At 35.3% G+C, this 13880-nt stretch overlaps 2 protein-coding genes across 3 annotated transcripts in view; one reads left to right on the top strand and one right to left on the bottom strand.

The window, feature by feature from the left end:
* Positions 1 to 10: 10 nt before the first annotated feature.
* Positions 11 to 5463, bottom strand: LOC125826887 ((S)-ureidoglycine aminohydrolase). The gene is made up of 13 exons (XM_049506230.1): positions 5252 to 5463; positions 5020 to 5148; positions 3659 to 3746; positions 3497 to 3573; positions 2784 to 2823; positions 2520 to 2586; positions 1848 to 1933; positions 1607 to 1688; positions 1328 to 1384; positions 958 to 996; positions 587 to 657; positions 347 to 400; positions 11 to 261 (listed from the first exon to the last, which is right to left on the bottom strand). The coding sequence occupies exons 1-13, from the start codon at positions 5310 to 5312 to the stop codon at positions 192 to 194; spliced, it is 921 nt and encodes a 306-aa protein (XP_049362187.1). The 5' UTR covers positions 5313 to 5463; the 3' UTR covers positions 11 to 191.
* A 948-nt stretch (positions 5464 to 6411) lies between these two features.
* LOC125826877 (uncharacterized) overlaps positions 6412 to 13880 on the top strand; it is a 29706-nt gene continuing 22237 nt past the window's right edge. Inside the window, exons 1-9 of one of the 2 annotated variants that reach the window (XM_049506219.1) lie at positions 6412 to 6661; positions 7614 to 7707; positions 8652 to 8746; positions 8879 to 9399; positions 9503 to 9713; positions 9813 to 10118; positions 10698 to 10851; positions 10960 to 11097; positions 13469 to 13550. In XM_049506219.1, coding sequence (XP_049362176.1) covers positions 6509 to 6661; positions 7614 to 7707; positions 8652 to 8746; positions 8879 to 9399; positions 9503 to 9713; positions 9813 to 10118; positions 10698 to 10851; positions 10960 to 11097; positions 13469 to 13550 — 1754 coding nt within the window. In that variant the 5' untranslated portion in view covers positions 6412 to 6508. Of the gene's footprint in view, positions 6662 to 7613; positions 7708 to 8651; positions 8747 to 8878; positions 9400 to 9502; positions 9714 to 9812; positions 10119 to 10697; positions 10852 to 10959; positions 11098 to 13468; positions 13551 to 13880 lie in introns of those variants that run through there. The other variant, XM_049506220.1, reaches the window with a different exon arrangement.

The raw sequence follows: 13880 nt of genomic DNA on the forward strand, positions 1-13880 counted from the left end.
CAAGGCAGTCAAGAATAACAGATCTGGCAATGTTTTATTTTGTTTTCCACCAAGCATTCACAAAATAGACATAAGATTTGCGGTTGGGGGTGGGGGGGGGAGGGGAGGGGGGGTCAAAGGAGAAAATGTGACATTGCTCAGCATTGTTGAAATTATGCTGTTTGAACCATACTCAGAAAAGATGAATGTCACTACAGTGGATTCCTATTTACATCTTTATATATCAAGTAGCGTGAACGCGTCTTGCCCAGAGCAGCATACCTGAAAGAAAGAGCAAAGATATCACTAAGATATTCTTTCACATAGTTGCAGGCTTGCAGCACAAGGATCCCCATCTCTAACTTACCATTGAGGTACAAATGGTGCCATCCAAATAGCATCACCTGCTTGAATTGGGTACCTATAATCCAAAAGAAAATGGGAGAATGTTAGAACATGATTTTAGAAGGCCTATGAAGTGTTCTGAATTAAAGAAAGACTTTGTCTACACATTTTATCTTCCATGAGCCATAGTGCAAGGCACACAAGTAAATGATTCCAGGACATATTATCAAATCCAGCTCAATATATAGAGCTTGATTCATACCAGCTATCACTTAGTCGATAAATGCCTTGCCCCTCCAACAGCAGCAAACCATGCTGGTTATAATGAACTTCCTGCAATCCAGCCAATAATATACAAACTTGAAGTAATTGCAGGTGAAAAACAATTCCATTCTCAAGTATATTGTGAAGAACAAGCAGATGCCAGTTAATCATCTAAACTAATGACTAATGCTGCAAAATATTGTTAAATTTTTTTTTGAGAGAGAATGGTAATGGAGAATGTTGCTATATGCAATCTTAAAAGAACTTTTGCCTTGCTTATAACACAGATCAAGTCCTTGGTGATGTTCAATGTGACTGAACTAGGAGAACCAATGAAAATGAATAGATGCAATACTAGTGGAAACATACCTTGACATTGAGGAATTCTCCTGGTTGAAAATCCATGATCTTCCGCAGCCATAAATATGTGTCGGAAATAAAAGGGAAAGAAGAATTTAGGAAAATACACAAGAACATCAAAGTTAGACAATTGTATACCTTTAGTTCTATATATATTAGTTTGCCTGCGGGTTAAAAATTACTTTGTATACACTTACGGCCAGCTTCAAGGAACCTCATTGACATTTAAGCAAAATCTTCATTCATTTACAGAAGTTTTATATTAGCCAATTCTACCAACTCTAAACAAGCTCATATATCAGAGTTAAAACATATCCAGAGTAGAATAAATTAGATAGATAATGGGAGAAAATAGCCACAGACAAGTGGTAGAACTCACGTGTATATTGAAATCATAAGCTAAAGACGTTGGAAGAAGCTTCCTTAGCTCAAAAATCTGGCAACAGACAAGAAAAAGAAACATAAAGGATGTTATTATGTTCTATTTCAAATGAAAACCAAAACTCTAAATCAATAAGGAAAAGGAAACCTCATTTCTCTCTGTAAGGGATTTAAATTTTAGAAATTTGAACAGTGAGAATAAAAGAAACAGAACAACATAGTTCAAATAAGGGAATCAATTTGTATTTTAGAGAAGTAGAGCTGAGGAAAACGGTACCTCGCCAGGAGTTTCAAGAAGGGGCTGCTTGTCTGTTGAACCGACAATTTGCTCAGTAACATGATTTTCCAAGCCAGAATACCTTAAACAAAGACTTTGAGCATTTAAAATTTTAATAGACAAGAAACTTGGTAATCAAAATTAGATGTTTGAAAAATAATGCATGTTGTCAGGATGCCATAAGTCATTTCGAGTGTACAGAATGATACCAACATGAGGTACCATGAAATAAAAGACTGACCTCCTTTCAAATACAACAAGAGTAGCAGCTGCATCAGTTTCCACTGTGTGATCCAAATTGGGGGGCAGATAAGCATACGAATCAACCTGCATTTATAGTGAGAAAGCTTAAGAAGTATACAAGTTTCACTCAAGATGTCTCAGAGAGGAAGAGGCAAGTGAACCTGAATACCAACCAAATATCTTAAGTAATGATTAGAGTAGACCAAGACCTATATAAAATTCTTTTGAATGTCCTTATCTGCCCGAATCGGGAAACCATTGAACTCAACATCTTCCCACACGTGTAACCTGATTCTAGAGTTGATGCTTCAACTTGTGATTTTATAGGGACTTATGAGTTTGAGAAATGATTGTTAAAGATTGACTTTGATACCATATGAAAGCTAGGAGTAAGAGCAAGGAGATAACAGCTTATATGTCTTTTATTAAAGGAACTCATTATCTTAAGATAGACTCCTAATCGACAAATCACCATGCCTCATCTTCAATAGCCGAAATTCTAAAATATAGATGACATCCTGATTGACACATCAACTCAGGTTTCTACCTACTTTGGTACTTAAGAATCTATGTTCTGACCAAAATATTACACCAGTTATGCATAACAGCAGCTTCACAAACTTCCTTACAGTATAAAAGAAATTGCAGGCTAAAAGTATGGTTGGCGTACTTTCAGTTTGTGGACATTCCCGGATATGTTGGTGAGAACCGCACTTCCGTGGACCACAAATATGAACCTGATTTTGCAAGAGTTAGAAATACTATATAATGGAAGTACTAGAATTTTTTGTTTACTTGTGATTATAGAAACAGTAGTGTAATTAGAAAAATGTTGCACAAGATGCTGTAATTGGAAAAAACATGCATCAACTTAAGATGAACTCTGCGTCAAGAAATTTTGGGAAAGAGAAACAAACATCAAAAATCTTCCCACCGTTCAACATCACTAGGAGGAAGCCCTGATTTTGAATTTTCTGCAAGGAGGAAAAATTGCAAATAATTACAACCAAACATTCATAAAGCGATTACAGAATGCACCATGCAAATTTTCATGCTATCATATTTTGGCATTGGAGCTCAGGATAAAGACTACTGTTTGTAGCATGATGTGCCTATAGATTCTTCGCACTCTTGTTAATTTAAATAGGATATAATAGACTTTAGAAGCCTTTGTTTTGGTCTTCATAGCACTTTCTCCGATTATTTTTTTTCCTTTTCTTCTGAATTGTCACTTCTCTTAAATTAGGGGAATACCAGTGGTGGTGCTGAGTTCATTGAAGGTTGGACCCATATATATATATATATATATATATATATATATAAATGTAGTCATAATGGGGATCCAAAAGTTGCTTTAGATCACAACTACAAAACCTAGGTGTGGCATTCTTGCATATTTTTTAATCCCTTTTAGGATTCCTAGTCGGCCATTGGACAATAGGAATGCACCCACATTCCTAGTTCCACTTTTAAATTTTTTCGCTCAGCCCCTCCATAAAACTCCTTTCATTTTAAGAAGGCAAAAAATAGAGATGCACGTCCACCATCCTCGCAGACTCTTTTGTACTTGATCGGAAAGCAAATCACTGAATAACATATATGCATGAAAGCTTAAATGACTCCAACATTGGAGCATTAAGAAGATACCTTGCATCTTTGCCAAGTACATGACAAAATGCGAGCCAATTGCTGGTGTGATTAGATAGGCGCCTAAAGTATTTGTCCTGCCACATTGTTTTTTAGATGAGCAATTAACCAAAGATATATCAGTCTATCAACCAGATAATGGAAATGGTTAGTCGAGCATACCAATCAGGTAGAGGGCTAAATACTTGGCTTTCAGGAGTAATGAAAGCATGGTCCTTCTTATACACACTACGAGTAAAACCCGGCAAGTCTGCAAGCACACAAAGAATAAACGAATAGCTAAATCAACAGACCAAATTCAGTTTCATCTACACCATCATTGTCACAATAACATTTCCAAGAGCACCACTTGAAAATAATTGCTAAAAGATATCCCAAACAAAAAGACACCCGATATATAGTGTGATCGCTAAGAGAATAGAACAGCATGGTCAAAATCAAACAAGCAGAGTAATAGCATCCAACAACCTCTTCCTGGCACACCATTAGCAAACAAAATTTAGTTATATACATTGACACATTTCTCAAAAAGTTATCATTGAAAACAGAAACCTTCACATAACCTATTTTGATTTATCTGTAATCTAATTTGAAGTAACTTGATATTTTATTTTATTTTTAATAACCGGGAAATCCCTAGGATTAGTGGCTAATGTGTTCGAAGCTCGGGGCAAAATGAGCTCGCTCCTCTACCCTTCTCCGTTCAAATAACATGTTTTTATCCCATGAGATGCGCCTAACCCACACATCACAAGCTGCACTCTTGTCACTAGACCAAAGACCTGGGGAAGTAAGTAACTTGATAATGTAGAGTGCATAAGAATTGCGCTCTTACCACTACATCAATGCCCTGGGGGCAGTAACTAGCTTGATATTATTCATTGTATAAGAATTAAATACTTATCCAGTTATTCAAGAATTGCTATGGTTACAAGACATGAACTTGATAAATAAGATCCACATTAGTCTAATATAAGCAACTTGTAATCAGCTTTTAAATGACTAGATATTGTTCAGTTTATAAGAAATAAGCACTTATCCACTATTTCAAGAAATACAACAACAACATACTAGTGTAGTCCCACATGTGGGGTCTGGGAAGGGTAGTGTGTACACAAACCTTACCCTTACCTTGGGGATAGAGTGGTTGTTTCGGATAGACCCTCAACTTAGGTAAAAGCATTACAAAGCCGTTCGATTAAAAAAACACAACAGGAGTGAAGAAGCCAAGACAAAATGCTAAAGAAAGCATGACAAAGCATACTAATAAGGAACCGTCAATAGAACAAAATAATACCACAATCGAAGTGCAAGAAACATTAAATAGTAATAGAAATGGAATAACAAGAAACTCCCAGAGTAAAACTAGGATTACTAGTATGAAAGAACAATATTTCACAAAATGCTATGGCTAAAAACATGAACCTGATGAACTCAACAACCAAAAGAAATGAACTTGATGTCTTTAGTCATTTTTCTCTTGTTTCCAATACTATATAATGGAGCCAAACAAGGCAACTGACCTTGAAGATGAGAAGGGGAAAGTGTGGGGTTAGTAACTTTCCAGTAAAGCGGCTGAGAATTGGAATCAGCATCAATTCTTAATGGTGCAGAGCAAAACCCATCTTGGGTCAAGACAGTTTTCACAAAACCTGAAAGAACATTAACATATAAAGACACATAAGCAACACTACACAGACAATACTGAACTTTAATCACCTAAAATGCCAAAATAAGAGTGGAAAATGGGATTACTCAAAGTTGTAAAGAGAAAGAAGAAAGAAAGATATGAAAAAGTTGAAAAAGATTGCATCATTGATACTATTATTGCCCAAGATAGACTCAACAAGTCCAGATTTTGAAAGGTTCTTATTAATTGTTTTGGGATTTTGTCTTCTTTTTGTTTCAGCTCTGATTATGTTTATGGGGTTTCTCAAACTTGAGTGGTGGCTAGTGTGAAGATGAATAAGCTGCCAACTGCTATATAATCCCAAAAAGTTTCAATTTTTTTTGGGAATATACTGAATCTTACAAGCTACATGTGATACTTTTGGATTTCAGTTTTTTGTTTCTTTTGAGGTTTGTAAAATTCACAAAAGGTCCCTCTATCTTTTTCCTTTTTAATGAAATGATTTATTCTTTTATTTCCCTTTTTTTATTATTACTTTTGATAAAATGAATACAATTACTAAGAAATTCTAAGAACATAAGCTACACCATTCTTGTACGATGATTTAATATAGTTGAAATAACTGAATTTGAGGCTGTTCAATCAAGTAAAAGAAACTGAATGAAATTTGTAACTGTCTCAATCTTGTTTTTTTCGTTTTTCTTATGTTTATAACCTTTTTTTGATTAAAAAAAAAAAACACACATTTTTTTTTTGTTTCTATCCAAATATATACATTGTTAACTTTCAACAAATATCTACAATCTTCAATAAGTGTCTTTAGATAATGAAATTGTATATCGTCTTATTTAAGAAGTTTGACATTAGTAGATAATTTCATTTCTACTTCTACTTCTTTATATCCTATTGTTTTAGTTAATTATAACTCTCGTTTAATGCTCCATAACTCAGTAATAAAATTTGAGATAAGTCTCATTATCTGAATATCTACTTTCCTTATCATCTCTAACAATTTTATAAAAGGATAATTTGTATCTGTATGCTAATATTACGTTGACTTGTCCAATTTCTCCAAGGTAGAAAATTATTAAAGAAGATGCATATTTGAGACAAAAATACAAGTAGGGGGGCTCTTTTGAGAAGAAAAGTAAAAGATGATATGTATATGATAATTTACAAACCTCGAGGTATATTTGGATATTTCCCTAAAGTTATAACATACATATGCAAATACAAAACAGTAGGAGGACATATTTCAAAAATTCAAAACTTCTCCCTAAACCCCCGGCTGCTGGCGCTTTTCTGGGTTTAGGGTTTATAGGCACAAAAAAAGTTAGCCGTTAAAATTCCGTTCGCCGGAATTGGACTCGCCGATAAACTCAATGGACCCAATAGTTGATTCACTGCTAATAAGTTTCCAGCAGGTACCTCCGGCAGCAATACCGGCGATGCTGGACTGTATATTGGCTTCAACAAACTCTGCTCCGTCATCAATTTTCTCTAGTCTACTGGAAAAGTTCCCCAGTTTCAGCCAGGTATGCTGGTTCTTTTTGCGACATTATTACTTTAGCTTGTAATTGGCCAAAAAGGAATATTTTTTATAGTCTTCTTGTTTTATGTGATAAAGCTTTCATTTTTAGTCTGTCCATAGAGAATTCTGATATAAACTGAGCTTAAACAAAGATGGTAGAATGAAAGTAGGGATTTTTACACAAATAGCCACCTGGATTCACTGTTTGCTTTTCCTAATCAGTATACATAAATTATAGGTTGTGTAAATATGGCTCAGTGTTGCCTATGTACTGTTGCAGTAATATACAAAGTTACCTGTTTCAAAAAAATTATACGTTCATTATTCACGGTTATATATATACTATACATGGATTATACGTATATTATATATTATACCAGCTATTTTGCTGCACAATATTTTAGAAAAACTAACAGAGGCAGTTGCAGGATTTTAAATTTGTGGGTCCAGAACCCAATTCTCCTTTGTAATAGTATGTATGAACTTGGTGTGAATTTTTATTTTCTGAAAAATAAAACTATATATATAGAGAGGTTGAATTGGACTTGCATCCGCTTTGTGCATCCCCCTTTGGATTGTTTCTTTTAAGAAATGGTTTTTTGTTTAGTAAATTGTTCTCGTATCATAATGTAAAAATGTTAAAAAGAGGAAAAAAGGAATGTGAATCTTATCTCTGCGATAAGGAAAGATTCACATATCTTCTATATGCTTCGTTAGAGATATATCAATCTTAAAGCTTCACTGGAATCAGATTAGCATACCCTTTTTTCTTGGAAATAAATCCTTTATCATTGTTTAAAATATGCTTTATTGTTATCTTTGACCATTGAGACTTGAAGTTTTGATATCATTTTCTCATTCTTTTTCTGTGTACTATATTCACATTGATGTGGGATTTGGAGTAAGAAATATTTTGATTGTTAAGTATTCTTTAGTGTTTGCTGCTTTTGGTGTAGGGTATAATAGATGGGAGCAAAGATTTGGATTTTGAACAGCGCAATTGTATTGTTTCATTTGTTAGTGCAACCTGTCATCTTCTGAAGAAGTCAGGTCAGTTACATTCCTCGAATTTGTTTCACATCAGACTTATTTATCACTGTGCTTTAATGATCACTTCCATTTAAGTAAGAAATAGTTATAATTCAACAATTTTTTACCCCCACTTTTAATAATTCTAATCTGATCCCCATATATCTCAGTAAAATGTCCCTATTCAAAAGTTGAATTATGACTATTTCTTACTTGAAGCTTTAAATATAAATTTCTTTCAATATGAGATTGAAGAAATAAAAAAATAAACCGGAAGGCATTTATAAAAAAAACAGCGAAAGAGATCATTTGGACAATTATAATTGAATAGCTACTTTGACATTTCATTTCATTTTTTCCTTTCCCGATTAAAATGTATGGCTTTCTTTTGCATACATTTTGGTTCCTTTCATAAAATAATATAGGATTCGTCATTTCACATTGTTCCATGTCAGATAGACTTTGGTTTGAACTATTCAACTCAATCCATTTGAATATAGGAAATAGTAAATGGGTTAGGCACAAGCTCAAGAAGCTTACAGTTGTCAAACTTCAAGTGCTAGATAGTAGTGGACTAGTGGGACAAGCATTATGGACCCTTAGTCAGCTTGGTAAATTCACCTTGACTGAGTGGTCATCAGTTAACCACTTTAAATACTGCTGCAGTTAAATCAATTACATATAAAACATAACGCATATCAAAATAAAATTATTTAAAATGTCTACTTGGGCTTGCCATACAGAAATTTAGGATTTGCTTTTGGCTGTTCATATATGTCACATCATTATGGAGCTTGCCTATCTAAGGATCATATTCGTTCCTCCCGATATTTTAATCATTGTGGTCTGTGAGGCTTGGATATATTAGTTTGTGAGCCAGATATCTTTTGTTGTGTTCTAGTTATAGGCTTCAAATATTTTCATTTGGCCCAAAACTTTTTACTGGCTTTATACCTTTTCTACAGGAGCTGAGACTAGATATATGGAGTTATTGATTTGGAAAATATTTCTTCCCCTGATGAAGCTGGTTCATTCCAATGACCGTGAATTATTTAACAAGGTAAACATGTTCATTCAACTGAATAAGGATGCAGTTTCAAAAATCTGTGGACTTTATTTTATATGTGATGTGATTTATTTTTGTGAAAATTTTGGTCCGATGTTCTCCCATTAAACGTGACGATGGATATAGGTTGCAGGTATGACCTTCAGTGTTGTCGCAGATACAAACAGTTGGGAGGTTGTTGAAGTAACCATTATCCCGTTTTTGTTAAGATTGGTCGGACTATCTATGGGTGAGATTCAAAGCGAAGAGTTGGATGCTTATAAGTTGTGCCTGACTTCTAAAAATTCAGAAGACCAGCATTTGGAGCCACAGTGCACACTATATGACAATCTTGTGCACTGCAATCCTAATTATTTCCCGTTGCCTGTTTCTTGTCATATTTTAACATTGATACTAGATTCTTCTCAGCAAAGTTTACATACAGTGAGATCAGTATCTGGATTGGATTTCGTAGATGAATGCTGCACAGATAAATTTTCTGCAAATTTTCTCTGGGATCTTTGCAATATTACCATTAAAATGCTTCCACAAAGTGTGGAGCATCGATCTTCTGCAGTTACTTTTTTCCTTCCCTCCATATTCAGAGCACTTGATTCTCATTCTGCTTTTGAAGTCTCAATTAATGGACAGAACTATATACTTTCTCGGTAAAATTCTCTTGCTTTTCCATTGACATGAAATGATGATTACTGGTTGACGTATAAGTATCTGAATTCTGGACTTACGCCACTAGTTTAATTGTTGTTTTAGGAAAAGTATTTTAGAGAAGCTATGGAACAGTTGCAAGACATTGTTTTCTTTGGGGACCCTGGAGAGAAGAGATGCGTATGCTATACTTTCTCTGTACCTGTCTTTCTTTACTTATACTGATGAATGCCAATATAGTTATATGAGTAGCACGACAGAAATATTTAATTTGAGAGTTGAGAAGCAATTCTGGGATGAAATGAAAAAAGGCTTGGTATGTTGTGTATCTACTATAATGTGTTTCCATTGTTTGATAGTAGCGCTTGCTACAAATATCTTGTTTTCTGTTATCTAATATCTGTAATCTTCTTAGGTTGATAAGGAGAGCTCAGTGAGGAAGCAATCTTTATATATTTTGAAGAGAACCATAAATTTAGACGAGAAAAACCAGTATCAAACTAGTGTTAAAACCATAGACGAGAGAAGTTTAGCCCATCGTGGTATGACTAAAAGGGAAAGGTGGGCTGAGGAGGAAGCTATGTCCCTGGGGGTTGGGAAAATTTGCAAGACAAGTGATTTCCTCTCCAGTTGCTACCAGAAATGGGAGGCATTTTTTCTTCTTTATGAAATGCTCGAAGAGTATGGCACTCACTTGGTCGAAGCAGCATGGAATCACCAGGTTTGATCATATGTGTCAAATACTTTCACATTCTCTTTGCTACCTGTGAAACATCCTTTGGCTATCAAAAAGCAATTAATGTAAAGGAATTTCCCTGAACGCTCATGTTAGGGTTCTTTATTAATTTATTGATAAGAAATAAAGGAATTAATTTTAGGTGTCTTGCTTGACTAGAATGTTGATCATCAAAAAGCAGTAAGCAATGCACTTTGTAGACGATACTGTGATGAAGGAATTTCCTTGAACTCTCATGTTAGATTGCTTTATTAATTTATCGATTAGAAATAAAGGAATTAATTTTAGGTGTTTCTCTTGCCTAGAGATTTGAGATTTTAAAAACTCAAACCAATAAAGTAAAAAGTTTGTGATTTAGGAAATCTGATTATAGGTCAGTGGATGGTCTTATGTTCATTTCTATTCCAGATCATTTTTCCTTTTGACTTTATGCATTTCCTTATAGGTTTCCTTTTTTGTGTAATTTGATTTGCTGCTGAGGTTTATCGATTCCAGTCATATGGGATGTACCATCACTATCACATACTAACAGACACTCTGCTGAATGATTATTTTTCCCTGCAGATGACCTTGTTGCTTCATTCCTCTTCGTCTCCAGAAAATTCGGTAAACACTATCAATGGAAATGTGTGCCGCACTTGGATGGATAGTTCAGAAGAAATTTTTGAGTGGTTAGCTGTATTGTGGGAACGTGGTTTTTGTCATGATAATCCTCAAGGTAGAGGGGAAAAACTAATAGACTGATATATTTGGTAGAGACTAGATCATGTAAGGATTTGCCTTTAATATTCTGCTACATTTTTTATTCCTTTTTTTTTCATTGCAGTTCGGTGCTTGGTCATGCAGTCGTTTCTGAGTACAGAGTGGACAAAGTACAACCACTGTGCAAAGTTGGTTCCACAAAATTTCTTAACTGGTTCACTTGTAGAAGGATTGAATGATCCTGTGCACAACAAAGATTTTGGTACGTTTATCTCTATATCACTTGTAGCACATGTAGGTCTATGTGGTTCATATTTTCCTTTGTTGCTAAAGTGGCGTTTTACAAGTGTGCGGGTGTGGAGCAAATAATAGGCAAATTCAGGATTCAAAGTTTATGGGTTCTGAATTTGATGTTTATGAGTTCTGAAATTTATTATATGTACATATTAAGTGAATTTTAACACATATACAAGGTTTGGACCAAAGCTAATGGGTTCTTCTGAAATCCTTACTTTCCATGCAAGCGCTGCCCTGATGCATGGTATAGTCATCATGGCTTTTAGCATACCTCTGGGTCAGGGAACAAGTAACCAATCTGAGGCAGAGGCACTACTTTTTGATTTGAAATGGTGCACCAACAATGGTTTCTACTCTATAGTTGAGGTAGATTCATTGCTCCTTCAGAACTCGATAAATGATATTTGGGCTACTCCTTGGAGGATCGAAGATGTTGTCAAAGAGATCAAGGAATTAATTGTCATACATAGAATCTCTACTCAGCATTGCTTTAGGGAGGCTAATAAAGTTGCGGACAAACTAGCCTCCCTAAGCCATAATGTTACCAATGTACACATATATTCCCAATTCAATGCAATTCCAGGGATAGTTAAAGTCTTCTAAACATGGGCAGATGGAAATTTCCTTCATTTAGAGCCGAGAAATGTAACCTGAGTTTTTTGATCTATAATCCCCCATGACCTTCTCCCCTTTAGAGCTGCTGAATGTTTTGTAGCTAGAGATCTGATTTTGCTCATTTTTATCTTTGGTTTGTTTATTTTATTTATTTTGATAACCGAGAAATCCATTTGTGACCCGCTGCCCTTTGGACCAATCACAGCCTTCTAAACTTGGTGGATAGTGGGCCTGCCCTTCTACCCTTCTCCACTTAAATATCGGGCTTCGCTTTGCATGGTGTGGGGCTTATCTTTGGTTTATCATTGTAACCAATCTCTTAGGAAGGCTCCCCCCCAAAAAAAAAAAAAAAAAAAAGCGATGCAAATGGAAGACGAATGACCTCTGCTACCTTGGATTTGGGTTGCCTGATATTGGAATTTGTTGACACATTAGGGCTAAAGCTTTAGTATTATGAAACTGGCATATCAAAAGCTTTTAAATGAATAACTATTGGCAGGCCTCTGGTTTTGATGTATGAAGGAAAATATTTGAGTCAGGCTACTCCTTTCTCTCCTGGAAAATTAGTACTCAAACTGTCCATTTTTTATGTACCAAAATGAAACAACGGCACTTATCATTAGTTTATACTTCATGGGGTGGGGCTGATCTTGGAATAATAAGGGGTCTTGGAAGGTGGATGAAGGACTCAAAATATTACACTTCCCTACGAGTGCGGATCATGGAGAAAATATCATGAAGGGAAGAGTTTAATGAGAATGCATCATTCAAGGTGGATGATGGGAGTAGGGTAAGTTTTCGAGGACTTAAGTGTGGAGAACAGATTGAGTATCACATTCCCAAACATAACAGAATTTCATGCCAAAAAGGAGATGCCATTCCAGCAGCTTAGCTCAAAAGAGATATCATGGAGGCAAAAGTCTAGATGCTTGTGGTTTAAAGCAGGGACAGAAATACTAAATTCTTCCAGAAGGTTGCTAACTCAAACATGAGATAGAACAACGTCGATAAACTACTAGTGAGGAAGGAGATTATTTTAGATAAATAGCTCATTAAGGAAGAAATTCTTACTTTCTATCAAAACCTTTACAGAGAGGATGAAAATTGGAGACCTACAACAAGCTTCAAGGGGAGGAGAGTGTTAGCTATTGATGAAAAGGAGGGTGGGGAAACTACCTTCAGTGAAGAAGAAGTGCTAGCTGTAATCACATCTTGTACCCCTGATAAAGCACCTGACCCAGCTGGTTTCACAATGACCTTCTATCAAAAAAAAATTAGGACAAAGTCAAACCTGAGGCTCTTGGTGCACTCAATCACTTTCATCACAACTGTCATATGGTGAAGTCCTTCAATGCACATTCATTGCCCTCATCCCAAAGAGAAAGCAGATGCCAAGAGTCAAAAACCAAACCTATGGCTAACCATCAGTTCATGCCCTTGATGGAAACTAGTCAATGAGTTGAAGCCTAACTTCTGGTGAAGAAGATCAACATATTCATTGATGTAATTCATACCTGACATAGTGATGGACTTCCTAAGCTCCTTGAGAAAAAAAAAGGAGAGAAATCCTATGTTTCTTTTCTTTTGGTGCTTGGATAATTAATATATTTCATTATCTTAAATGAAGATTTAGCAACATTCTATTGCCTTTCACACACACAATGCTGGAATACACGTATCATGACTGTGCTGATTCTTTTATTTGTGCATATGTTTCATAGGTGTAAGAGGAGTTTATTCTACCTGGACAATTGAAGCTGCTGGCCAATTTTTTTCCCGGTACAGTAGTTATCTGGATGAAAGGTATGCTATCACATATTGATAAGTTTTTACTTAGAATTATACGGATTAGTATCCTATAATTTTTATTGAGATGGATCTAGTGGCGATAGAATGCTATTAATGAGTTGGAAGAGAGTCAGTCTTATTAAAGGGATTGCATGCATGACAGCCAACTACCTAAACTAAACCTTCTAGGGAAATAGTAATGGAAGTTTTCAGTTGAGGAGAATACTTTGTGCAAGTAAGTAACTAAAGTGAAGTATAGGAAAGTCTCCATGGATGGTGTCTTGACGAGGTGATTCAAACATATGGGATTACTTATGGAAGAGACTATAAAGGGGATAAAAGAGT

Source organism: Solanum verrucosum, unplaced genomic scaffold (assembly GCF_900185275.1).
Source record: "Solanum verrucosum unplaced genomic scaffold, falcon-dt-bn FXZP01000060.1, whole genome shotgun sequence".
In the NCBI taxonomy this organism is placed as follows: Eukaryota; Viridiplantae; Streptophyta; class Magnoliopsida; order Solanales; family Solanaceae; genus Solanum; species Solanum verrucosum.

Coding starts and splice junctions, on each gene's coding strand:
- LOC125826887 (XM_049506230.1), bottom strand. CDS start 5,312: ATGATGCAATCTTTTTCAACTTTTTCATATCTTTCTTTCTTCTTTCTC. Junction 2,587..2,783: donor CCTCCTAGTGATGTTGAACG/GTGGGAAGATTT, acceptor TTGCAAAATCAG/GTTCATATTTGTGGTCCACG. Junction 1,934..2,519: donor GGAATGTCCACAAACTGAAA/GTACGCCAACCA, acceptor CTATAAATGCAG/GTTGATTCGTATGCTTATCT.